General features: G+C 47.9%; 1 protein-coding gene across 4 annotated transcripts in view; it reads right to left on the reverse strand.

Moving 5' to 3' along the window:
• Nucleotides 1–56: 56 nt before the first annotated feature.
• Nucleotides 57–26711, reverse strand: part of TMOD1 (tropomodulin 1) — an 84357-nt gene continuing 57702 nt past the window's right edge. For 2 of the 4 annotated variants that reach the window (XM_087419439.1, XM_087419438.1), the window contains 4 exons: nucleotides 25545–25652; nucleotides 20108–20251; nucleotides 6769–6913; nucleotides 57–442 (listed from right to left, as the gene is read on the reverse strand). In XM_087419439.1, coding sequence (XP_087275565.1) covers nucleotides 378–442; nucleotides 6769–6913; nucleotides 20108–20251; nucleotides 25545–25652 — 462 coding nt within the window. In that variant the 3' untranslated portion in view covers nucleotides 57–377. Of the gene's footprint in view, nucleotides 443–6768; nucleotides 6914–14563; nucleotides 15288–20107; nucleotides 20252–25544; nucleotides 25653–26711 lie in introns of those variants that run through there. The other 2 variants (XM_087419440.1, XM_087419441.1) reach the window with 2 other exon arrangements.

Genomic DNA, 26711 nt, shown 5'->3' on the forward strand with positions numbered 1-26711 from the left:
ATGAGGAAGAGTGCTGTTTGTCCACATGTCACACGTTTGAAGTACACCTGAAACACCACACAGCAAGGCCACCGACACTGGGCTCCGAGGCTGAGTCACTGCTGCTACGTCGTCTTCAGTAAGATCTGCCGGTTCGGGGCTTCTTAGTTTTTAAATTATAACCAGAGTGAACTTCTGTGACTAAAGGAAAACTTCACATTAACCATAGTTTATAAAATTTTCAACTACAATCACTAGTTAACCTAAAACCTTAGTGCATAAAGAACTGAACCACATAAGGGTTTTGTGCCGGCATTTTGCCTTCTGGTTTCCACGGCAGAGCGCAGATTATCGGTAGAACATGTCCAGTTCAAAGGCATGGTCGTCTCCACTGCACATTAGACGCCACTCCGGCACTTGGGAATGATGGGCCCAGTCAGGTCTGCGAGCCTCCTCTTCCTCACTGGAAAGGAAAGGAGATAAGACATAAGCCAGTTGTCCCTGTGCACCGGGAACCACACAGGCTCCGAGAAAGCACGGTGAAGCTTCTCACTAACATTTTGGTTAGGAAAGTCTGACGTCTGTTGTTTTTAAAGAACAGTTTGTCAGCGTTCACTGAGGAGGGTCTGTGATAGTGTGGATTCGTTCATAAATTACTTCTGAATCACTGGCCACACAGGTATGAAACCTACTTGATCTGACTCCACTGTTTGCCTTTGTGTACAGAGGCCCTGCAGCTGAAGATCCTACTCTCGTCTTAACCTGCTGGAAACATTTCCCCCAGCGCGCTCTCGGAGCTCCTGGCTGCCTCCTGCCTACGTAAACGACTTTCCACCCTGAAGAGGACCCTGCATTGTCTGTGTCCCCTTATGGTCAACGTTGACATTTTCCCGGGGGGAAGACAATGTAAGCTCAGACACTGTTCACATAACACGTAGTTAAAGGCCATAAAGAGGAAAGCACTAGCCAGGAGGCTGCAGGCTGGAGTCATTAGCTTATAGGATGACTGGGGATGGGGGGTGGGGAGTCCCTGTGTTGTAACAGGCGAGAGTGTTTTGACATGAATTACAGCCTCTGACCAGCAGCAATCTAGATGAGCCACTAGAGAAAAGAAAGGTCAAAGAAGTCTGTAGGTGCCAGTAGGTGGTAGTCAAGGAGGCTGCTGGTGTGGCAGGAAGCTATTGCTGTGAGGCAAAAAGTCTGCTTATACTCACATAGCTTCCGGTTCCTGAGCTGACCTGGAACACCTCAGATGGATGCACAGGAGCTGCTACAAGAGCCAAAGCAGCTTGTGCATGACACTGAGCGTACACAGCAGAACCACCAGGAAGGTGTGTTACTCAGGTGGTGGCTGGGAACTGGGGGGCAGGGACGCGAGGGCACACAGGTCTCCCAGTCTGGGGCCTAGAGTTCGCTTGTGCCAGCATGCCCAGCAAGGCAGTCCTCATTACGCCCCTTTTACACTCCACACCTCCCTGGAACCCCTGCAACAATTCTCAGTGTCAGTCCTATGTTATGGATGAGGCAAGAGTGGCAGAAGAGTACATTTCCTGCTCAGAGCAATAAAGCTGGTACCAGACAACAAAGGCTTGTGACTCATTCTCAGCTAAAGTCCAGCGCCTCCCTCAGTACAATCCAGCCCCGTCTAGATGGGTTTACATGTCCACCTCTCATCTGATTCTCACAAGGAGGACTAGCTCCTTTCCGCTGGAGAAGAAAAGAGCCAGGGTCCCTGAGAGGTAGTGGCAGAACCAGGACTGGAACCTGAGTCCCCAGCCCGTGGCTGAAGGCACAGAGAGGGATCCCGTGTGTTTCTCCCCACAGGCCCTCCTGTGTACACTGGGTTGCATCTGCGCCGAGTTCCCTGACACTGGCTTTACAGGACTGGATGGGGAGAAGGGAAAGGCACCCACTCACTCAGGTATTTTCCCGCATTTTAATGATGAAGGAAATTGAGGCCAAGCGAGGGAAGTAACTTGCCCCAAGACACGGTGAGTGAGTGGTAGAACTGCGAGGAGAAACCAAGTCTCCCAATATCCTCCTTCAGTTCAATCGGCTTTTTAATTCCATTAAAGCAAACTCCTCCGCATTGCTTATCATTGCAACAGCCAGAGACTTGTTTATTATCAGAGCCAGAAGGAATTTCGAGTCGTCTGGACCAACCTCTGTCCGCAGCCTGAGCTCCCTCCACCACTTCCCGCCAAGCTTGGACACCTCCATCGTGTTCTATTCATTTACATGTTCAGCAGCATCTACTGAGTGCTATCATGTGCCAAGCACAAGAAGCAGAAATAAAGAGCTTAACAGGGGACCAAGATATGCCAACAATAAGTTTGATAAAATATTACAGGTGTCATGGTAACTGTCTATCCAGTATGAGGCACAATGAGTGAAGTGGTCAGATCTTCTGAGGGTGGCAGGTAACACGTCTGCTGAATCTTACATGATAAAGGGGTGAAGCGTGGGAAAGTAGGAGGAGCATTAGGAGAACGGTCCTCTAAAGGGACGCTTTTGCTCAGGCCACTGGGAGGCACTCCAGCTACTAATATGGCAAGAGGATGGCTTGTCGGGTGTCAAGAGGTGAGTCTGGCTGGCCCTCACCAAGGGGGGAAGTGGAGAGCACAGGCTCTGGGGCCGAACTGCAGTTCAAATCCCACTTCTGCCCAGTGACTGCGGGTACCCTAAGCTGCTGCTCTCGGCCTCTACTTCCTTACTGTAGAATGGGGGTGGTGATAGCACCTACCTCACTGGCTGCTGGGAGCCTCACAGGAGTCAGTGAGATGGGAGGTGTTTAGAGCAGGGCCTGGCACACAGTAGGTGCCATGTATGTGTCAGATCTGATTAGTAAGGGACATGTGAGCCACATCAAGGAGTTTAACCTGAGAGCAGCGGGAGCCCGGAGAGGGTTCTAAGCAGAGGCGTAGGACAAGCTTTGGGATGAGTGCTGGGCGAGCTGCCTGCCCTGGAGGAGGAGCTGGAGGCCCGGGGAAGCTGCAGGACGCCAGGTGACTGTGATGAGGGTTGACATGAGGCAGGCAATGGGGATGGCGAGGAGGTGACTGGCTGGGGTGGCGGCCGCGTAGACAGAGAGGCCCAGATTTCTGGCTTGAATGGCTGTGAGGAAAGTCGTGCCCTTTTCTGAGATGGTTTTGGGGGAAAATGATGAAATGGATTTGGGTTGTGCTGTGTCCGGGTACTTGTTAGAAAGGTCTTCCTTGAAAATACAGTAAAAGAGCGACTTTCCCAGGAAGGGAGGTTCTCTGCTTTTAAACATGTTACTCTCCCTCCCCACCCCACCCTGACACATACAACTGTCTTAACTTGGAGGCTGCAATTCAGATTTCATTAAGTGGAGAGAGCTTCAGTGGCAGATTTACAGGACCTGAAAGCCAGGCTAAGCCTGGCTCTCAGCTATAAATAGTGTGGAGATAGGAGTCACCCGAGGTATCACCGTGGGAAAACGTAGATGGGGATGCATGGCTCCTCCCTAACACCCACTGCGTCCTGGCGCCCTGCTCTATGCCACAGAACACTCTGTAAAGAGCCCAGTGCACAGAGTGGGAAGGACCAAAGGCATGCCAGTAGGATGGGTCCCGGGCAGGATACCTGTGTGCAGAGGCACTGGCTGACCCATGGCCTTGGGGACTAAATGTCCCCCAAGGAGAAGCCCACCTGCCTGGCAGGCAGGCAAAGCCCAAGCAGCACAGAGGCCACAGGCTATGAGCCAGGACAGAGGCAGGTCACAGGAGAGGCTGCTCCCTTCCGCACAATGCTCCCTGCCCCGGGGCTGCACAGCCGACTCTGCTAACAAGCACAGTGGATGGACAGGGCCGGCAGGAGGCTTTCATGATAAAAATGTTCAGCTGGAAACCATGGAAGCCTGTCTCCTTCATCGGAGCATCAAGAGAGGGATGAAAATACCGTGTTGGAAAGAAAGTCGCGATTTCTCTTTTGCAGGAGGGAGCTGAAGCACCGTCAGAATCATAAGCATTTCTTTTACAAAAGTTAGCCTCTGGGCACAAACTTCTTTTTAAAGCTGGAAATCCTACTTCACCAACCAGCACTCAGAATGTTGTGTGTAGTCAGACGATTCTGCTCTAATTCCTTCTGTGGGAAGCCCCAAGGGAGCAGCTGCACATAGTTCCCTGGGCAACCCAGAGGCCCATTTTTCTTACCTGTCATGCTTGTCCAGGCAACTGTCATGGTCCCGCTTCCCACCTGCTTTCATGGCCAAACTCCTGAGCTTGGCATTAAAGGCCTTCGGCTCACAGCCTCCCCACATCTACCCAGCCCCATTCCTTGGGAACACCTCATATACCTGTCGATCATGCTGCCTTTGCCCATGCTGTTCCCTCTGCTTGGAAAGCCCTTCTCTCCCTTCTCTGTGAGCTCCTATTTTTCTTTCTATGTTGACCCCTATGACAGTTCCTCAATCCTTTTAGATCTTTCTGTCTCTCCTATCCTGCATCCTGGGTCCTACCACCCTGCCTTTGCCAGTGCTACCACCCCTGCCAGGAATGCCTCCTGACCTCCCCACGACCCAGCTCTTCCTTTCAAGACTGGCTAAAGGCCCACCCCAACCAGAAGGCTTTGCTTAACTGGCCTCTGTCCTCACAAATCATTTCTTCTGTTCGGATACAGTCTGTAGGCACTCTTGAATTCTTACTCATGCCTTTTCTCCCCTAAAAGGTTGTAAATGTTCTTGAGTCAGGGAAATAGGCTTTCTGCTGCCCCTTATGTCACCTAGCACAGTCCCGGGCACACAAAAGTTGCTTGCTATAACTAACAACTGGTGTGACTTGGCTGAGCCACTGCCTAGAAGGGCACCCCCCCCAGTCTTCAGTTTCTCCCGAAGGGAACTGGAGGAATGGGCCTGGAAGTCCTTTCCAGCTCTGGCCTCTAGGGTCCGGCCATAACCTCAGGAGGTCCCTGGTGGTAGGAGTCGGGCCTGGATTTTGGAATCGCAGACTCTCAGGACTGGGAGAGTCCTCAAGGGCCATTTTATCCAACCTCCAGCTGATTCGGGTGTCTCCGCTTCAGCACTCCCAACCTCTGGTCATCTGGAGCCTCTGTCCCCAGAAAAAAGACCTCCAGACCTCTTGCCATTGGAATACACTAGCTGGGTTAGCCCTGAGATAGGCACCAAGGGGGCACACACAAGCTTAATCTAAGCTGGGAGAAAAAACTGTGAGGCTGCTGCATATCAGGGTAGAACTCAAGGCATTTAAGTGCTGGTTCTGAAGCCAGATCACAGCTGGGCCCGCAGAGTTTAGATTGCCAGCCGCCTTCAACAGTTCAGTGTAGCTGTCACCTCTGTTACACCGTAATAATGATGATTCTTAATTATCTATGCTTGTTCTTATTTTATTTCAAATAAGGGCACTTCAGATAAACCAGGACACTGGGCATGTTTTCATTTGTTTGTTTTATGGGCTTTTCTAGACCTGCAGCTCTAGAAAAAAGTGGCATCTGGAGTGAGCAATACTTTGACAAATGTTTGATGAATTGAGTAACTCAATCTAAAGTGTGTGCGTGTGTGTGGCTCAGTGGTTATCTATCACAGGTTCTGTGAGTACCTGCCTTGTGCATACACACTACACACTCATCTCCACTCGTCCAGGCCTCCGTGTATTCACCTGGCCTCCGATTCATCACTAAACAGGGACACATCTGAATGTTGAGTTGAGCTTTAGTATTAAGCTCTTGGCATTTTATTGAGTGTTAGAAGCAAGCAAACAAAAAAACACGTGTAGAGCAGGCTTGAATTTGATGAAAAACTCCCTGAAGACATTGTCGTTTAGAAAACATAGTTATTTCATAATTCAATCCCAGAAAGAAGTTTTGTTTCTTTTTCTTAAGCTCATTATGCTTCCTTCTCTTCTGTAATAAGAGTAATGTAACTTGATTTGTCTTCCTCCTGCCTCGGTTCTAGGAAACCCATGGCTAAATATAATGATCAATTATGTTAACATATTAGACCTACTCCTTGTCTTGTTTTTTTTTCCTCTTATTTTCCTATAGCCTTATCAGACATACTTCTTTTTGGACACTCTATCAAGTTGCTTTAGCAGCCAGCAGAATACACATAATCAATAACTGCCCATAGAGCTTCAGAACAACTGGCATCTGGAAGGAAGTTGATGACTGATCTCACGTTTCATTCAATTGACTTGTAAACCTATTTGATATATGCTCATAAGAAAGATCGTGACATTTTCTTTTTAGAAAAATATAAAGTATGCCTTTAATCGAGATTAAATTAATGTAACCTGTTTTACTTTACCACGAAGTTGACATTTTCCACTTTTACCTTAAAGGCTCTGTGAAGTCTCCCAGGCTTGGGGTTTGGGTCCTAGCGCTGGTTGGTGGCTTTGGGACCTGAGGCTAGAGCCAGACTGTGTGACTGGAGAGGACTCAGGGCTCAGAGGAGGGTCTTCAGAAGAGGAAAAGACCCACGTGAGCCTGTGCCTCCCACATTCCACCTCACTCAGCTGACGCCACCAGGGTGCTCTGGGCTCCGCCCTGTGCTGCCCTGAGCTTCGCTGCGGGAGGAGAGGGCTCAGCCTTAGCTCCCGCACACAGGGCGCTCACAGTGTGCGCTCACAGCCTCGGGGAGGAGACAGGCACAAACACAGACAACAAGGAAACGTGATCCGCTTGAAGATCCTGCGTCGGGCTCAAGAAGGGGACTCCCGTGGAGAAGTTATGGTATTGAATTTTCCCTGCCACACCCCTAGGACAGGTGGGAAGAATGGCAGGCGGCGGGGTAGGGAGCACGTTTGCACTCACCAAGGTCATTGTTGTTCATCATGGCGTTGGACGCCCGCAGCCGGGGCCCCTGCTGGGTGAAGTGGTAGCCGAATTTGAGAAGCGTTGCGTTTTTTTCCAACATGCTCACGATCTCCATTTCCACTTTGTTGCCCAGGGGCTGGCTCTTTGATCAAGAAAAGAACAATAGTCACCACTCATTCCATTTGTGCAGGACCTAAACCTTCTGTACCGCAGACACCCTGCATGGTGGGTGGGGATCTTAACACCCCCTCCAAGAGCAGGGAGATGGAAGTTTGGAGAAGGTGAAGGCTCACACAACCAGGAACGAACGAGCTGGGATTCAAACCCAGGGCTGCTGGACGCCAAGAACAGATCTTCCCACTGTCCCACAGCAGCCTTCCTAGAATATCTGAGCAGGAAAGAACTTCAAGTCATCTAGTCTTAAGAGGATTTAAAAATCCTACTGCCCAGGCTATACCCCATACTAATTACATCTGAATCGCTGGAAGCGAGACTCAGGTGGCCGTGGTTTTAAAACTCCCCAGGTGATTCCAATATATAGCCAGGTTTGATAACCAGTCATTTAGACTAACCTCTTCAATATACAAATGAAGAAACAGGCCCAGAGAGGGAAAAGGATGTGCCTGAGGTCACGCAGTAAGTTGGGAATGCCAGAGTTAGCTTCCTAAAGCCTCACTCTGATCATATTACTTCCCTACCCCAAAATCTATAGTGATCACCTGACAAAGATGAAAAGAAAAGGAAAACCGACAACACACAATGTTGGGAAGGATATGATGAGGACGTTCATCAGTCTCGTTTATCATAGTGAGAAAAAAAGGGAAACAAACACTGGCCAAAAGGCAGGTGCTCAGATGAGTGGCAGTTCAGCCTTACAATAGAACAGTGCTGGTTCTAAAAGGATGATGCAAAGCTTTGGTCGCAGGCCTGGACAGATGGCCATGAAACAATGCTGGGTAGAGGAAAAAGCCTAGTTACAAAGCAGTCGTACTTTTCTAAAGTTACCTCTTTTGCATACACATACACATGCATTGAAAAGGCCTAGAAGTGTATTGGTGGTGGTGGGATTTGGGGAGCTTTTGCTTCCTTCTTTATATCTTATTGTATTGTTTGAGTTTTCTGTTACCGTAAGATAATGAAAAATAAACAATCTTAAAGAGGTTTGAAAAGACAGAGAAAGCAAGCTACTGTCATACTTAATGGTTAAAGACATCCCCCCTCAGAGCAGGAACAAGACAAGGATGTTCGCTCTCACCAGCATTGTCCTGGAGGTCCTAGCCACGACAACTAAGAAAAGAAATACAAGCCATCTGGAAAGGAGGAAGCAAAACTATTTCTGTTTGCAGATGACACAATATTGTATCTAAAAAATCCTAAAGAATCCACAAAAAACTGTTAGAGCTAATAAATGAGTTCAGCAAGATTGCGGGGCATAAAATCAATATACAAAAATCAGCTGTATTTCTATACACTAGTAACACACAATCCAAAAATGAAATTAAGACAATAATTCCATTTACAATAACATAAAATATACTCAGGAATAAATTTAATAAAAGATAGACTTGTACACTGAAACCTACAAGACAGCATTGTCCATTAAAGATGACATAAATAAATGTAAAAACATCCCATAGTCATAGATCAAAAGACTTAATATTGCTAAGATGGCAGTACTCCCAAACTGATCTGAAGAAGAGGCAAATAGAAACACACACGCCCTGCAATGGCTCCCCACTGCCGACAGCTGCCGCTATTTATGAAGAGCTTACTGTGTCCTCAACGCCTTATACCCAACCTAGCAGATCTCAGTTCATTCCCTCAACAACCCAACAGGATAAGACCCGCCTCCTCCCCAGCCTGGCCCTCAGGGGCCTGCACCGTTTAGTCCTTTGCCGTCCTTTCCTCTCTCAGTCCTTACTCAGCCTGCTTACCCTGGGGGTCTGGTACATGGTACCTGTTGCAGGCAGAGATCTACTTCTAAAAGCTCACGTCCTCCTGCCTCCACATGGAATGCCCCCACCCTCCTGTACCCACCCGCTGATGTGTCCCTAGTGCTTTAATACCCATCACAGATGCCCCCTCCTCAGCCTTTCCTGATTCCCGCCCCAGGAAACCATCTTTCCCCACTCCACACTCCAGTGGCACATTGTATGTCCCTCTCTACTCCCGGCCCGATCCATCTGCCTTATTCAGGTCACCTGCCTCCATATCTGTTTTTCAGTGCACTAGCCACTAGCCACATGTGGCTCTTTAACTTAAATTTTTTTATTGGGGTATAATTGACATATAACATTATATTAGTTTCAGGTGCACAACATAATGATTCGCTATTTGTATACATTGTGAAAGGATCACCACAGTAAGTCTGGTTACCATCTGTCACCATACATAGTTACAAAAAAAGTTGTTTTTCGGGGGCCCGTCCGGTAGCGCAAGCAGTTAAGTGAGCGTGCTCTGTTTCGGGGCCCTGGGGTTCACAGGTTCGGATCCCGATTGCGCACCGACGCACCGCTTGTTGAGCCATGCTGTGGCGGCGTCCCATATAAGGTGGAGGAAGATGGGTACGGATGTTAGCCCAGGGCCAGTCTTCCTCAGCAAAAAGAGGAGGATTGGCAGATGTTACCACAGGGCTGATCTTCCTCACACACACACAAAAAATTATTTTTCGTATGATGAGGATGTGGGAGATCAAGATTTGGCCACCCTGAAATCTATCTCTTTACCTTGGTTGTTTTCTCTGAGGACATTTGACCTCCCCCACTAACTGCCTAAAGAATTTGACATGGTGGCTCCTTCCTGGAACAGATCTATCATGATGGCTGTAAAGATAATGTAGGATAAATGTTACAATAGGAAAGGCACCAACAAGCCCATCTTATCGGAAGTTCTGTCTCTCTGGCCACATTCTCTGGAGGGCCCTGAGAGGAGTTGCCAGACAATCATTTACAAGGGAAATCTCCATTTGTAAAGGTATCTCCCTCTCTGTTTTGAGAAGAGAGGGGGATGGCCTCATTTCTAGAGGCTTATCAATGTGGAAGTTGAGGCCTTAAATCTGCATAATAACCTTACTCTTGTTTACTGTGCTTTAGTGGTAATCTCCTGTAACTGACTCCCCCCACCCCCAAAATCCTCCTTTGTCATTGGCTGAACGTGATATTTAAGACGAGAATTTTTGCTATTGTGTTGAGAAACGCAGTGTCCCTGCTTTCTCCCATGTATACATGTTATTAAACTTGGTATTATTTTCTCCTGCTAACCTGTCTTGTTGATTATTTGGCCAGCCATAAGAACTTTAAGGGAAAGGGCAGAGGGAGATTCTCCCTCTTCCCCCGACAAGGATTTTTAAGATTTACTCTCTTAGAACTTTGAAATGTGCAATACAGTATTATTAACTATAGACGCCATGCTGTACATCACATCCCCATGACTTATTTATTTTGTAACTGGAAGTTTGCATCTTTTGACCCAGTTCACTCATTTCACCCACCCCCACCCCCACCTCTGGTAACTACCAATCTGTTCTTTGTCTCTATAAGCTTGGTTGTTTTTTGTTTTTGTTTTTTTAGGTTCCACATATAAGTGAGATCATACAGTATTTGTCTTTCTCTGTCTGACATTTCATTCAGCACAATGGTCCATCTGTGTTGTCTCAAACGGCAAGAATTCATTCTTTTTTATGGCTGCATAATATTCAAGTGTGTGTGTGTATACCACATCTTCTTTATCCATTCAACCATTGTTGGACACTTAGGTTGTTTCCATGTCTTGGCTATTGTAAATAATGCTACAACGAACATGGGGGTGCAGATACCTTTTTGAGTTAGTGTTTTCCTTTGCTTTGGATAAATACCCAGAAGTGGAATTGCTGGATCAAATAGTAGTTCTATTGTTAATTTTTTGAGGAACTTCCATACTGTTTTCCACAGTGGCTACACCAATTTATATTCTCACCAACGGTGTACAAGGGTTCCCTTTTCTCCACATCCTCGCCAACACTTATTTCTTGTCTTTTAGATATTAGCCATTCTAACAGGTGTGAGGTGATAGCTCATTGTGGTTTTGATTTGTATTTCCCTAATGCTTAGTGATATTGAGCATCTTTACATGTACCTGCTGGCCATCTGTATATCTTCTTTGGAAAAACATCTATTCAGATCTTCTGCTCATTTTTCAATCAGATTGTTTTTTTAACTTTAAATAATTAAAAGTAAATAAAATTTAAAATTCAGTTCCTCAGTTACTAGCCACATTTCAAGTGCGCAACAGCCACTGGCTAGTGGCCACCATATTGGTCAGTGCAGCTCTAGAACATTTCCATCATCACAGAAAGTTCCATTGGATGGTGCTACCCTAGACTGTGAGCCCTGGGATAGCACACTGTACCCAGTATCTCCAGGTCAAGGTCAAGGAAAGAACTGAATGGAAGAAGTAGGAATACGCTCAGCGCACAGCAACACAGGAGGGTAGAAAAGATGCATCCCCGACCCAGCATCCAAAGGGACAAGCATGGAACCGCAGCTGAGACTCCTGAGGGGGCTCCTCCCTGGGACTCTGAGTGCACCAGAGCTCGTGTGGGTTCAGATGGGGCTGGGAACGCTGACGATGGCACGCAGAGGGACATGGGTGCAATTCCACCAGCCCAGCTGGCAAGGCTCCTGAAAGCACTGGGAAGAGCTCAGGCCTGTCCTCAGAGGACTCAGCACAGCCCTGGGCTCTGGCTGACTTGGCCTGGCAGATGGTACAGAGCCCATGTGAGGCCCCAAGAAGGAGCCAGCAGGTCCCCCGCCCACCTCTCTTAGCAGGAAGCTTGGCCTCTGCTTGAAGTCACTTGCTAGGAAAGCTCTGCTAGAACTCAGGATGGGCTAATCTCAGAAAGCACCTGTCTCCTCTGAGCGGAGGGGCTGCCAGCAACTGTGAGGCTGCTTCTGCAAAGCTGACACTTGATGTTGCTCGGTCCAGGGTACATGGCACTCCAATGCAAACTGCCCCCTTTTAACCTCCCTACATCCTGGGAGGTGGGCAGGGCAGGCAGAAACTGGTACCTCCATCTTAGAGATGAGTGAACTGAGCCCGTGTCTTGATGGAAGCTGGACTGTGCTCCCTTGGCTAATGACAGAGCCAAGGCCTGACCTTGACCGGGGGCTGGAAGGACTTCAGAGGACCCTCTAGGCCCACATTCTCAAACTATGGTCCAATGTCCCTGAGATACACGCAGATGTATCTGGGTGTATGCGAGAGGATACAAGATTCTATTAGACAATTGCGGCTAGTCTTCCTGGAGTGTTAATCTTGGACCAGAACCATTATCGGTACATTAAAGAGTAAAATAGAAAAAGTGCATACATCTTAAGAAGCGTCATCCTTGCTTCATTCTCCAGCCGTCCCTTTCTCCAGAGACTCTGCGACTACAAGGCGTCAACCGTTTCATAGATGGGAGAAGAGGCCGTGAGGACAGGGTCAGAACTAAACCTCTGGTCTCTTACTTGCTTTTCAGATACTTATTATTTAGTGATTATTGTGTGCCAAACAACGTCATAAGCATTTTACATAAGCTAACTCATTTTCTCCTCCCTAGAAACCTATGGAATGTGTACTATTACTATAACTTTCATCTGACAGGCGAGGAACATGAAGAGCAGAAGTATTAAGAACTTTCGCCCGAATCACAGGGATAGTCAGTTGCGGGATTTGAACAGGCGGTCTGCTCCAGAGCCTGTGCTAGTTCCCACCTCACTCGGGTTTCTCGGAGAGCTCAGAAGGCAGGAGGGGCTGATGAGAGGAGCTACGGGTAGATGGCACTTGGCCCAGTGTGGAGGAACGTGATCCAACCACTAACAGTGTCCGCACGTGGACGGAACTGCCTGGTAAGGTAGCAGACTGCCCGTCCCTCGAGGTGTGCGAATAGAGGGCAGACTGTCTTGTGAGGGTCTCCTACGTGTCATTATGAATGGGGAAGGCTTAGGCTCTGTGACCTTTAAGGCCTCGGGGCCTGCATTTGTGAGTCTATGAACAGCTTGCTTGGATGGCATTAAAAAATCAAGAGGTGACCTCACCAGTGGGTGAAAGGCAATTAGGAGCCTCTTGGGAAGAGACCAAGGGGCAGGTCATGCCAGGCCTGGCAACAGCAGACTCTGGGAGCAGAGCCAGGGAGTGGGGAGGTGGGGGAGTGATGCACAGAACTCTTGCCCCTGTCAGATTTGCTTAAGAATTAAATAAATCACTTGTGAATAAATACAATCTTATTATTAAAAATTCCAATGATACGAAAGCAAATTGAGTAAAATGAAAGAGTCTCCTTCACATCATTTATCCCCAATCCTCCCCTCTTTCCACAGAGGTAACCACCATGGCCAATGGGGAGTGTTCCTATGGATTTTTTCTATGAAGTATATAACAAAAATATATAGATTTTTCTTATTTTTGGTTTTTTTCTTTAAGTGGATTCATACTATACTTATTGTTCTGCAACTTGCCTTTTTCATTTAATATTTTCTGGAGGCCTTTCCAAGTCAGCACATAGAGAACCACCTCATATAACAAGGATGCCCTGGTTTAGAAGGATATTTAGTTTGCTTCCATTTTTCCTGGTTGTGAACAATGCAGCAGTGGGGTTTGCAGGGAGAGAGGAAGTATTCTTTAGGCTGGACATGAGATATAGAATTGCTGAGTTGAAAGCAGGCATATTTTGAATTAAAATTGTGACTGCCCTGCCTAAAGGATAAAACACTGACGTGACCTTCAGCAGTGTATGACAGCTCTTGTGTCCTCACACCGCGTATTATCAATCTGATAAGAAGATGATCAGATTCACTATGTAATGAAACAACCAACCAACGACTTGGGTGGAATTGAGCTGTGACCTGGAGCTGGTGGCTTTGAGATCCTCATTCAGGCCACAGGCGCCATGGGCATCAAGAAGCTCCCTTTGTACTTCTGATGGGGCCAATCGTGGCCTTTTCTCTGTGATCTAGAAGACATGGACACCTGGGAATACTTGGAAAAACATCAGAAAGGAGCCCTAGGAATTATCTAGTCCAATTCTGGAGTCCCAAACCCTGGCTGGTATTAAAATGCCCTCCATATTACAGCTGCCAAATCGTTCTGTTCTGCCTACACACCCCCAGTGATGGGAGCGCACCACCCTTGAGGCACCATGCTCCAGCCGTGGGGAGCTCTGCTGGTTAGAAGGGTCATTCTGGCGAAACTGCAGCAACAGAAAATAATTCAGATGATTCTCACTCTGGTGATTTAAAATATGTACGCAAATTCTTTGATGGTCCTCCCTTCAAAAGGGAGAGATAATTCCCCTCCCTGGAACGTGGTTGTGCTTAGGGACTTACTTTTAACAAACATGGCGGAAAGGACTGTATAACTCCCGAGGTTGGCTCATAGAAGGCATTTGCGGCTTTCTTCTTTCTCTGCCTTGCTCACTCACTCTGGGAGAAGTTAGCTGCCATATGGTAAGGACACTAGAGCAGCCCCATGGAGAGGTCCACATGGCAAGGGGCTGAGGGCCTCTTGCCAACAGCCATGGAGGGAGCCATCTTGGAAGCAGTTCCTCCAGCCCTCGTCAGTCCTTCAGACTGCACCTTGACGCAGTCTCATCAGAGACTCTGGGCTAGAACTATGCAGCCAAACTGCTCCTGGACTCCTGACTCTCAGAAACTGTGGGCTGATACATGTTCACTTTTGTTTTAAGCTGCTAAGTGTTGGGGGGTAATTTGTTACACAGCTATGATAACTGATATACACATAGCCAATGTTGAGCAAAAAAAGCCAGGCACAAAAAGAGCACATACATGTGATTCTATTTATATGAAGTTTAAGAACAGGCAAAACTCATCTATGGTGATAGAAATCAAGACATGGTTGTGTTTGGAGGGTACTGATTGGGAAGGGGCATGAGGGAGCCTGCTGGGGTGCTGAAAATGTTCTATATCTTGATCTTGGTGGTGATCCCAGGTGTCTATATATGTGTGTGTGTAAACCCATTGAGCTGTCCACTTAAGATGTATTTGCTTTACTATATGTAAGTTATACTTCTATAAAAGTAAACATAAGGGACAAAGGAAGGAGGGAAAAAGCTGTTCCCTGCATGAACTAGACTCTCTCAGAGGTCAGTCCTCCCCATCCCACCCTTCCACCACCGAGCAATAGAAACATCACCTCCCCTTTAGAGAGAGAAGACCAATGCCAGGTACTGATTAAGGGATCAACACATTACACCCTCTCAAAACCCAATGAGGTGAGTATGAGTATTATTCTCACTTTAAAGGTGAGGAAACTGAGGCCTGGGTACATTAGGTGACTTTCCCCACTTACAAAGCAAGAACATGACAGAGCTGGGGCTTAGCAGGGCCTTGATCCCTTGTTTGACCTCAAGTACCAGAGATTGAAGCTAGGTCGTCCCTGGGTCCGACATTCCTGGTTTTTCAGGACAGAGTGCAGCCTCCACGGGGACCTGACACGGTGCGAGACGGTTGTCACAAATCTTTATTCTGATTGATTCTGATCTGTGTAGGAAAAGGGTTTTCTCTATGTCATATCTTTTTGTGTCATTTCCACTGATTTGATCTCATTTTTCCCTGAGAAGTGAGGTCAGCGAAAGAACATAATTGGCATCTAGTGGAAGGGACAGTGACTGACTGTTTCCAGGCTGAATTATTTCACTACGCAACGGGACTACAGACAGAAATTATGCACAAACCAAGAGCTGCGGCTTAGAAGCTAAATGTATAAGGAACAAAACAGAAAACATGATTGGTCAAAACCTCTCGCTCTCTTGGTTTTCAAGAGTGTGTTTTCCTGACATCTTGCAAAACCAAAAGTCATATTCAGCCTCATTAAAAAAAAAAAGTGAGCCAGCTGCCGTGAGTGTCTGATCTAAAATGAAGGGGGTGTCGGTCACCCTGTGGGAGAGCCTTCAGGATCCTATCCCAGCGTAGCTTTTGTTTTCTTTCTAAACTAATTTCCACTGAGAAAATAATCCCACCTGGAAAAACAAGAAAACACAATCCACTTCCTTTAGCTTCTTTTCAAAATATTAAGCACATCTTCACTGTCAAATATTGGAATGAAATGTGAGAAATCCGGCCAATATGCCCCAGACCTTGCACGTGTGTTCACATGGGGAGGGGGTTGTGTTTTCAGGCCTTGTCTGCTCCAAGGGCAGGGAGAGTGCCCCATGCCCAAGGGGCCTGGAGAAGGGCCTGCTGGAGGGAGCCGTGCTGGGAGTGAGGAGGGTGACTCAGGAGAGGCAGAGGCCCTTGCGATGGACGGGGCCTGCAGGCACCCCATCTGTCTGCCTGCTCCCTGGGGGGGTCCATTACGTCCATCCCTAAATGCAACTGCCTGAACGCTGGACACCTCGGCTCCAACCCAGCTCTGACCCTGACCTGATCTGTGACATCGGGCGCGTCCATCCCCTCTCTGATTCTCAGTTTCCCCGCCTGTGAAATGAGGCTCTAGGTCAGGGCCCCCTGCCCCTCCCGCCGTCCCTGCCGTCTCAGGGCTTGGAGATAAAGAGAAATCGAGTAAACAAACAGCCCCAGAGTCCTGGTTACCAAGTTCGTGTCCCGAGCCAGCCTGCGAGGCCCCATGGCAACCTCAGCAGAACTCCTCAAGCCCCCTTCTCTGGCCGTATAAGGGAAAAGGAGGACAGAGCCCCCTGACACAGGTTACAGGCGCAGGAGCTGAGGAGAAAGCCGTGGCCTCCGAAGACCTCGCTGACTAACCAAGAATGCGGAATAAATCAGACGCCACTCACCACCTCCTCTTCGGCACCCCCCAGAGCGCAGGGCTGGGGCACCCAAGGGGAGGCAGTGGGCCCACCCAGGCCTTTGGGACGCACTGTGAGAGGCGCAGGTGGCCTTCCCCTGAGCCGCGGCCGGCAGAGCCCCCTCCCCAGACCTGCTGCAGCCGCGCCCTCCCCCACCCCTGCCGGGCCCCCTCTAGTCTCCAGCCTCGGGGTGCGCAGGAGCACCTCCCCACGGTCCCCGCACCTGGGGGTCACAGCCCCTGCTGGCCTCCCTGAGCCCTCTCCCCGCCCCCAATCCTCTCCCATCCAGCGGGGCACCATCTTCCCGGAGCACTAGTCTGACTGGTGCAGACAACAGCCCACAGCCCGCCTTCCCTCAGCTTACCCACTCAGAGCCCTTGGCACTCCCCACTCCCTGTCTGGCTTTCCTCTGGGGTACCATCAGTCTGGTTTGGATGAGCTCCACGGTTTCTCCTCTCCTTCTCTTTGTTCGTGTGGTCCCTGTACCTGAGATGCCTCAGCCTCCACTTCAACTGTCCACCCTACGGTGTATCTCAAACTCCACCTCCTCCAAGAAGCCCGCCCTGATGCCTGCTCCTGACTGAGATTGCTCCCTCCAGTGGACTCACGGCCACTGTCTGTGGCTTGCTGGAGCACCTGCTCCGATGGTTATTTCTGTCCTTGTCTGTCTTCCCACCCAGCATGGAACTCCTGGAGGCAGAGCCAGAGTATTCACACACAGCGCCCAGCACAGCCCCAGGGTGAAGCCAGCACTCACCAAACGCTGAGATGAACCAGAAAAGAGGCTCCCGGGATGGGAGGCGGGTGCTGGCCAGTGCTCTGTCCTCCCACCAAGGGGAGGGGAGAGCTGAGAAAAGCCACGCGAGGCCCACACATCACTACAGCAGGGTCCGAGAGCCCAGACAGGCGCAGTTCACGGACTTTGAATCTTCCGCCACTTACTGTGTGACCTGGGCAGGTTACACAGCCTGCCTGGGCCTCAGTTTCCTCATCTACACTACGGTGGTGGGTTGTGACACCCACTGACAGAGTCCTCGTGAGCATTAAATGAGATGACAATACACGGTAGCTGCTCAGGAAATTAACTCTTAGAGTGTGAGCGCCCTCGATCACCTCTGGAGTCATCATCAAAGTTCACAACCTCATAGTTGACATCTGCTCTCTCCTTAGAAGCAGAGATTCCTGTTATCCCCATTGTACAAGAGAGGAAACTGAGGCCCAGGGAAGCGATTGTTCTGGCACCAGGGTGTTCAGGGAGGGCGAAGGCGATGGTCAGCATGGGCTCCATCTCTGGGCTCTGGGGGATAGCAGCGAGAGAGGGAAGGGGGCAGCTGGCTCCTGTCAGCTGCCACCACAATGACCTGAGGCCAACATTCTGCCTCGGGAGTCAGGTTTCAGCTGACGCTGGGTAGACCCTGACTCCCTGCCCAGCCAGGCTTGGAGTCACGTGACCTGCCAAGCCCAGGGCCTGGCCCAGGGCTGCTGCCAAGCCTGTTGCCTGCCTTTGTTCCATCTACTGTGCCCCTTCTGCCTCCAATAAACCAGGGTCAGCAATGGCCAAGGGAGGGGGCATAAAGGGTGGGGTGGGGAGGCGCTGGGAATGAGTGATACAGCATCAAGGCCACTGGCATATGAGACTCCAAGGACTCCAATGCAGCAAATTCACATAACAGGGCTGCTGCAGGCTCATGTGGCCTCTTTATATGAATTAGAAAAAAGTACCCTCTCTGGGTGAGCAAAGCCCCACACCAAGGCTTGGAGAGTGAAACGTGGATTGGATTTTGCCCCTACCATGTCATTGTGCAGTGAACGACATGCACAACCATCCAGGGCAGCCCTGCTTACCAAGGACCACTGTAGGGCCAAGTTCTGAGCTGGACACTGGGAAATGGAGATGACTCAGACACAGCACCAGCTTCTGAGAATCTCAGAAGGAAGCCAAGGTGTTAGGAGAACACAGAGAGGGAGTGCCTAACTCTCTCTAGGGGAGGCTTAGAGGGGCTATGGCAGGCTGATGGGAGAAGGCAGTGGTATGCTGGTTCTCAAAAAACGAAAGTTTAGATTTGTAGTGTTTTCCAATTTCCGTAGTGTAAGTACTCAGACTAGGGGCGATTTCAAGGTACCAACGTGCCATCACTGAAGGGGAGTTGGGAAGAGATGAGCACAATCAGCTGGTTTTAGAACACTACTGGGAGAAGGAGAAGCTTCAGTTGAATCCAGAAGGAAGAGGAGGATTTCTCCAGGCAGAGCAGGGAGTAGGGGGAAGGGAGGACATTCCAGAGGAGAGGAAAGCAAGAGCAAAGACATGGAGGCAGGAAAGTAATTAGGGCACAAATTGTGAAGAGTTTTGAAGGGGTTATGATTGGGAAGGGACCACAGAAATCTTCTGAAGGCTGGTGATGTTTTAATTCTTGACCTGGACAGGAGTTACATGCCTGGTATGATTTGTTAAGCTGTACATTTAAGTTTTATGCACTTTTCTGTAGGTTTGTAATAATTTACAATAAAGATAAAAAGTACAGATAATCTCAATCAGAGATAACCACTATTTACAATTTTGTTATATTTCCTTCCTATCTTTTTTCTATGTACATATTTATATAACCATTCAGCAAAAATTTTCATGTAGGGAAAAAAGTTCCCAATCTACAAACCATAAAGAAGAAAGCATTGTAACATTGGAAACAATGCCGTGTAGTGGAAGGAGTGTGGGTTTTGGAGTCAAAAAGACCTGGATTCAAATCCTACCTCCTAAAGTGCTAACTTGGTGGCCCTGAGGAAGCTGTGTGTCTTAGCCTCTCTGAGCTGTTTTCTCTCGGCAAACTGAGACAGATGATACCCACATCCTGCAAGGCTGTTGGGAAGACCAAGATGATGTGTGTAAGGTGCACAGCACAGAGCCCGGCCCGCAGTAGACCCTCAACGTGTGTAACATACAAGATATTTTACATACAAGATATTGTTATTAGCAACATCTTAGAAAGTCAGAACTGCAAGATTTACTCTGAAAATAAATGACTGAGCCACAGAAGTTATAGAGAAACGATAACCACATAAGCATAAAGACAAACTAGAATTATCCCAGAGAATCACCTCGATGGTAAGGAGACTCAAAAGCCCATTGAGTGGGGAGTGATTGAAGAAAATGGGGATATTTAGCCTGGTGTATAAGATCTGTGCCCTAGATGTGTCCTGTGTGCAGCAGAGAACAGAAGTAAACCCAACAGACAGGACTTACAGGAGGCTGATTTCTCTCGGCTCTGAGGAAGGATATTCTCGCTAAGAATGGAAGGGCTGATCTTGGTGATGAGTGAGCTCCCCATCACTAGGGCTACACAAACAGAAGCGGGAAGAGCGCTTGGTAGGAATGACGGAGAAGGAAAGTGAGCGTGGTGGAGGGTGTGCAGGGAGCCCTCAAAGCTGGGCTCTGGAGCTTTCCTAACCAGCAGCCCTGCTCTGTCCAGCAGCACGTACTCCCCGGAGCAGCATGCAGGAGAGCGCAGAACAGCAAGTGGCATGGAGTGAAGGACAGGAAGGGACCCTTGCGCATGTCACCTGGTTATCAATTTTCAGCTCCACAAGTGAAGTGTTGTATGGGAGAGCTTCCACCAGGCGCAGGATCCCGCCTCCGGAAATGAAGTTGGATTCCACGTTCAGTGTCTTCAACACCTTGTTCTCCTTGAGCATCTCAGCAAGGGCCTTGAGCAACAGGGGAAAAGCGAGGGTACCCGTGAGTCACCCCTAACAAGGCTGGAGCCCCTCCTGGGCAGAACCTAAAATACTGAGGGAGGCTGGCTGGGGGCCCGAATCCCCCACAAACTCATGCGGTTCGAGCTGAGGACGAGGCAAGACGATCTCAGCAACTTCCTTCACCAAGCAGAACTCTGCGTCTCTCCTCCCCTCCAACCTGCCATGGCTCCTGAACCCCCACCTGGAGAATTCCACACTCCTCAGCCTGCATCCAAAGCCTCTACGACCTGGTTCTCCCCACTGTTCAGCCTCAGCTCGCACTGCTCCCTCAGGCTCAGTTCCCCGTGCACGGCCGGTGCTCTCCCACCGCTTGGCCTTTGCTCATCCTGTCCCTGCCACCTGGAATGCCTTTTCCTGTCTGCTTCACTTGTCCAAACCCTGCCCGTCCTTCAAGGCCATTCTCAAGAGCCTTTACTGATACCCCCAGCTAGCTGTGGCCTGCCCTCTTGAACCTCACAGAATTTATCCATAACCTCCCTCACGGAACTTGTATTCCCCTGTGTAGAGTTGTTTTTATACTGGTGTTGTCTCTGCCATCAGACTATATACTCTTGGTGGGAAGAAAATGCACCTTATTCCTCCTGTGGTACCCACAGTGCTCACCACCTAGTCAATCCCTGTCACTGTTCACTGAGTGACTAGCAGAGCCCAACCTCCCTATGTACTCTCCACTTGTCTCTTCAATTTCCCTGTTGGAATTCCATGGAGTCATCATTCTCTTTGTCCGAGCAGCAGAGAGCAAAGAGGGAAGCCTGGGAAACCACTCCACTGGGCAAGTGGCCACGGCAAACCGGAGGACAGGAGCTCAGGTGGCCCCCAAGATGTTTCGGAGGAATCCAGCCAGGGGGTGTAGATGACAATCAGAGCCTCTCAAGGAAATGAGGTAATTAGCAGTTGGTGGAAACGATGCGTCACGGAGGAAAGGAGACACCAGCAGCTGATGGGCCCAGGACATGCGATCGCTGGCCCCTGGTTGTCTGAAATGATGATCTGAGCCAGGAATGCCCTTCCCACTGTCCCTGCTTGCTGAGCCCTTTGCAAGGCTCAGCTCCCAAAAAGCCTTCCTTGTTGAAATCATCACTCCCTCCTCAGTTCACCCCACTTTCGTGTACCCCCAGGATGGCATGTCAGCTTCATCTGTGACCCTGAGTAGGTTGGACCCTCCTGAAGGGAGGGACCCAGTCTGTGCCCTCTCCACAGCCTCCTTCTTGTTCCACAGGAAAGGCCTAGCCTGGCCTGATAATCAAAATATGTAACAACCAGTAGGCGAATGCACCAGGCAGATCCAAGTGGACATGCTGGTGGCTGAGCAGGTCTTAGAGGCACTCCCATACCAGGTGCCAACTCTTTGTTTGCCGGACCAGAATGGAGGAAGGGGGTTGGGGGTGGGGGCAGGAAAAGAGCTGGGGCAGGCAGTGGGGGCATTCACAGAGTTCTGGCAGTCTTACTTACCAATGGGCCCAGAAGCATTTTAGTATTCAACAAGGGGAATACTGGTGTGAATGGGCTGACATCAGCTGTTGGCCTGGCACAGAGTCAATGCCCCATAAACATTTGTGGAGCTGAGCTGAGCGCCAGCATGGATGTGCTTGGTTCCTGGTTCATGACATAGCAGTGTACAGGGCATGTGGCTTTGCCTGTCATGTCTCTATGGGCAAACTCAGGATCCACTGGTGATCTCCTGAGTTCAGAGGTCATCTAACCCAAAGTTCCCCACTGGCAGCAATGAGAGACTATGAACTATTTCTATCGTTTAAAAAATATCAAAGGAAATTGTCCTACCTATTTTAAAAATTAGAAAGGAATTGATTGCTACTAAATAGACTTCAAAACAAGGAAAGTTATCAGCGATAAAGAAGGGCATGGCATAATGATAAAGATGAAATGATACACAATTCTCCAAGAAGACATAACAATCCTTAATGTGTATGTGCCTGACAATGGAGCGGCAATCCACATGAGGCAAAAACCGATAGCACTGCAAGAAGAAATAGACGAGTTCACTGCTAGAGTGGGAGACTTCAACAGCCCTCTATCAGAAATGGACAGATCCACAGGGTGAAAATCAGTAGACATAATTGAATCAATAGCACCATCAATCAACTCGATATAATGGACATCTATAGATTACTTCATCCGACAGCAGCAGAATATACATTCTTCTCAAGCTCACATGGAATATTCACCAAGACAGGCCACCTTCTGGGCCATAAAACACATTTTAACAAATTTTAAAGAACAGAACTCATACAATGTCTGCTCTCAGATCACAATAAAATTAAACTAGAAATCAATAACAGAAAGATAACTGTTTGGGAAAATACCAAAATACATGGAGATTAAACAACACAATTCTACATAACACATGGGTCAAAGAAGAAATCTCAAGAGAAATTAAAAAGTATTTTGAACTAAATGAAGAATGAAAACATAACATCAAAATTTATGGGATATAGCAAAAGCAATGCTAGAGGGAAATTTATAGCATTTAATGCATATATTAGAAAAGAAGAAAGATCTAAAATCTAAGTAATCTAAGTTTTCACCATAGGAAACTAGAAAAAGAAGAGCAAATTAAAATCAAAGTAAGCAGAAGAAAATAACAACAGAGCAGAAATCAATGAAATTTAAAATAGGTAATCAATAGAGAACATCAATGAAATCAAAAGTTGGTTCTTTGTAAAGATCAATAAAATCAACAAGCCTCTAGTCAAGCTAACTAAAAAAAAAGAGAGAGAGGACACAAATTACTAATATCAGAAATGAAAAAGGGGACATCACCACAGATCCCATGGAAATCAAAAGGAATAAAGGAATCCTATGAACAACTCTATGCCAACAAATTTGATAACCTAGATGAAATGGACCAATTTTTTGAAAGACACAAATTGCCAAAGCTCACATAAGAAGAAATAGACAATCTGAATTGGCCTTTATCTATTAAATAAATTGAATCAATAATTAATAACCTTCCAAAACAGAAAGCACCAGATGGGTTCGCTGGTGAATTCTACCAAACATTTAAGGAAGAAATTATGCCAATTCTCTACAATCTCTTCACAGAACAGAAGCAGAGGGAAAACTTCCTAACTCATTCTACAAGGCCAGCAGTATCCCAATACCAAAACTAGAAAAGACATTACAAGAAAAGAAAACTACAGACCAATCTCTCTCATGGACATAGATGCAAAAATCCTCAAAAAATAGCAAATTAATTCCAACAATGTATAAAAAGAATTATACACCATGACCAAATGGGATTTATCCTAGGTATACAAGGCTAGTTCAACATTCAAAAATCAATTAATGTAATCTATCACATCAACAGGCTAAAAAAGAAAAATCACATGATCATATCCATAAATGCAGAAAAAGCATTTGACAAAATCCAACATCTATTCATGATGAAAACTCTCAGTAAACTAGGAATAGAGGAGAATTTCCTCAACTTGAAAAAGAATATCTACAAAAAACTTATAGTTAACATCATACTTAATGGTGAGAAACTCAAAACTTTATTACTAAGATCAGGTGCAAGGCAAGGGTGTCCCCCTCTCACCACTCCTTCTCAACACTGTAATAGAAGTTCTAGCTAGTGCAATAAGATAAGAAAAGGAAATGAAAGTGTACAGATTAGGCAGGAAGAAATAAAACTTTCTTTCTTTGCAGATGACATGATCATCTATGTAGAAAATTCGAAAGAATCTACAAAAAAACCCTCCTGGAATTAATAAGTGATTATAGCAAGATTGCAAGATACAAAGTTAACATACAAAAGTCAATTGCTTTCCTTTATACCAGCAATGGACAAGTAGAATTTGAAATTAAAGACACAATACCACTTACAATAGCACCCCAAAAATGAAATACTTAGGTATAAAGCTAACAAAATATGTACAAGATCTATATGAGGAAAATTACCAAACTCTGATGAATGAAATCAAAGAGCTAAACAAATGCAGAGATAGTCCCTGTTCATGCATAAGAAGACTCAATACCGGGGCCGGCCCCGTGGCTTAGTGGTTAAGTGCGTGCGCTCTGCTACTGGCGGCCTGGGTTCGGATCCCGGGCGCGCACCGATGCACCGCTTCACCACTTCTCCAGCCATGCTGAGGCCGCGTCCCACATATAGCAACTAGAAGGATGTGCAGCTATGACATACAACTATCTACTGGGGCTTTGGGGAAAAAAAGGAGGAAGATTGGCAATAGATGTTAGCTCACAGCCGGTCTTCCTCAGCAAAAAAAAAAAGAGGAGGATTAGCATGGATGTTAGCTCAGGGCTGATCTTCCTCACAAAATAAATAAATAAATAAATAAATTTACAAAAAAAAAAAAAAGAAGACTCAATATTGTCAAGATGTCAGTTCTTCCCAACTTGATCCATAAGATTCAATGTAATCCCAATCAAAACCCCAGCAAGTTATTTTATGGATAATCAACAAACTGATTGCTACTAACTGGTTAATTACCACGCCTGGGAAGCTAATTCTTGCACTTTTTATCTGCTATTAATGTTGTAGTGATCACACTGTACTGTTATCCTTCAGTTGTTTACATGGCCAAATGGATTGTTCTGTTCAAGGAAGTGGGAGCTATGACTGTCTTGGTCACAGTTGTAATCTCAGAGCCTAATTCAGTGCTGAGTACAAAGAGACTCTCAATAAATATGTGTTGAATGTTGAAAAAAAAAAGAAACAATGGCTACTTCATAATATGTACAATTTAATTTGATCAGCTATATCTTTAAGACATGGGTAAAAAACAAACACAATTGGTCATCGGGACCCACTGATGAAGACATTGATTTTAGATATAGAGAAACAGGCCCAGGGAGAGGCAGGCCCTTGTCCAAATGTGAGGTGCTGACTGGAGAGAAATCTGGCTTTAGGCTGAACGTGACTTGCATTTAAATCTCAGCTCCACCTCTCGCTTGCCATGCAAATTTGGATGATGCAAGTTGGCTGATCTCCCTGCACCCCAGGTTCTTCATGTCCAAATTGGGGAGACCTGCACCCCTGGGATTGGGGTGGTTGTGGAGATTAACTAGGATAATGTACAGAGGGTTTCCAGGTACCGGCCCTTCTGTCCATGTCCTCTCCTGGCTCCTAGCCCAGTGGCTTTACTACACCACCACCAGCCCACTCCGTCAATGGGACACGGGCAATCCTGAGGCCACAAGCATCAGCCCTTCTGTTTCTATGCTCCCAATTCTCAATGCAGCAGAACAGAATGGTACATACAAACGCCACGGGGTCATTGCTCCGTGTCCCCACGATGCTGAACTTCTTCACATATGAGTTGTCTTTCAGGGCTTCTGCATACGCCTTGAGGGTGGGTATGGGGATGTTCTGCAGAGAGAAAGGCAGCCAGTGACCAGCAGCCCCCTCCAGAGGCAGGTTGGGCAGACAGATGGGGCGGTAACCCTCTCACACATGCAGCTCCATTCCTCCAAGTCTCTGATCACACAGCTGAATGGGCAAAGGTTCTAGCTTTGCCCCATATGGCTGAAGTTTGGGGAGAACTTTCTGGTAAACAGATTGAGAAAATTCCTGAAAATTTCAGATAGGACCCGCAACTCTCTCTTTGTACACATGGAGACCGGAGGGGAAGGAAAACATCAAGGCAGAGCATGCAGAGGCATGTGGTGCCAAGAGCTCAGGCCCGGGGTGCGGGGTGGGCAGGGGCTGGGCCTCCACCCTGGCCATCGGCAATGTTTCTGACTCACTTTGTGACTCAGGGGAAATCTCTTCCCCTCTGGGCCTGTTTCTGGAAAAGTGAGGTGGGGGGGTTGCACGAGATGACCTCTAAGAGACATCTGTCCCAGAGGGTCTCAGCTCCACTGCACGGCAGAGGCCCCTGGGGAACTTCACAGAATGGTGATGCTCGGCCTGCTCCAGACCAACACAACCAGGATCTCTAGGGGGGTCTGGGCACCGGTATATATTTTTTAACCTCCTCAGGTGAAAACCACCAATCTAGTCCAACTGCCTCATGTGCAGAGGGGAAACTGAGGCCTGGAGAGGGCTGAGCCCCTGCCTGAGGCCCCTGGTTCGAGCCGGCAGGCACCGTCCACGTGCACAGTTCAGAATTGTGCCAGTGTCTCCCACTGGGCACGCAGGAGACAGCGGAGGCCCGAGAGAGAAACTGGCTGTGTTTTTACGGCTCTCTCATTTCAGAGCGTCACTTTAGCTCCCCGTGGGAGCGGAGCCCGGGGAGGCCAGGTGGAAGAGAACACCGAGGGCGCAGGTTTCCGATCTGATTGTGCCAAGGGGCTGGCAGTCACTTAAAAGCAAGCGGAGAAGAGAGGAAAGAGGAGCCGGGGAGTGAGGGGCTGCTGCTTGTCTTCCCCCCACACCCTCCCAGGGCTGATCCCACTGGCCTCTGGGCTGAGCAGGTGGGCGGGCAGC

Source organism: Ceratotherium simum, chromosome 29 (assembly GCF_057802395.1).
Source record: "Ceratotherium simum simum isolate JZ-2026a chromosome 29, ASM5780239v1, whole genome shotgun sequence".
In the NCBI taxonomy this organism is placed as follows: Eukaryota; Metazoa; Chordata; class Mammalia; order Perissodactyla; family Rhinocerotidae; genus Ceratotherium; species Ceratotherium simum.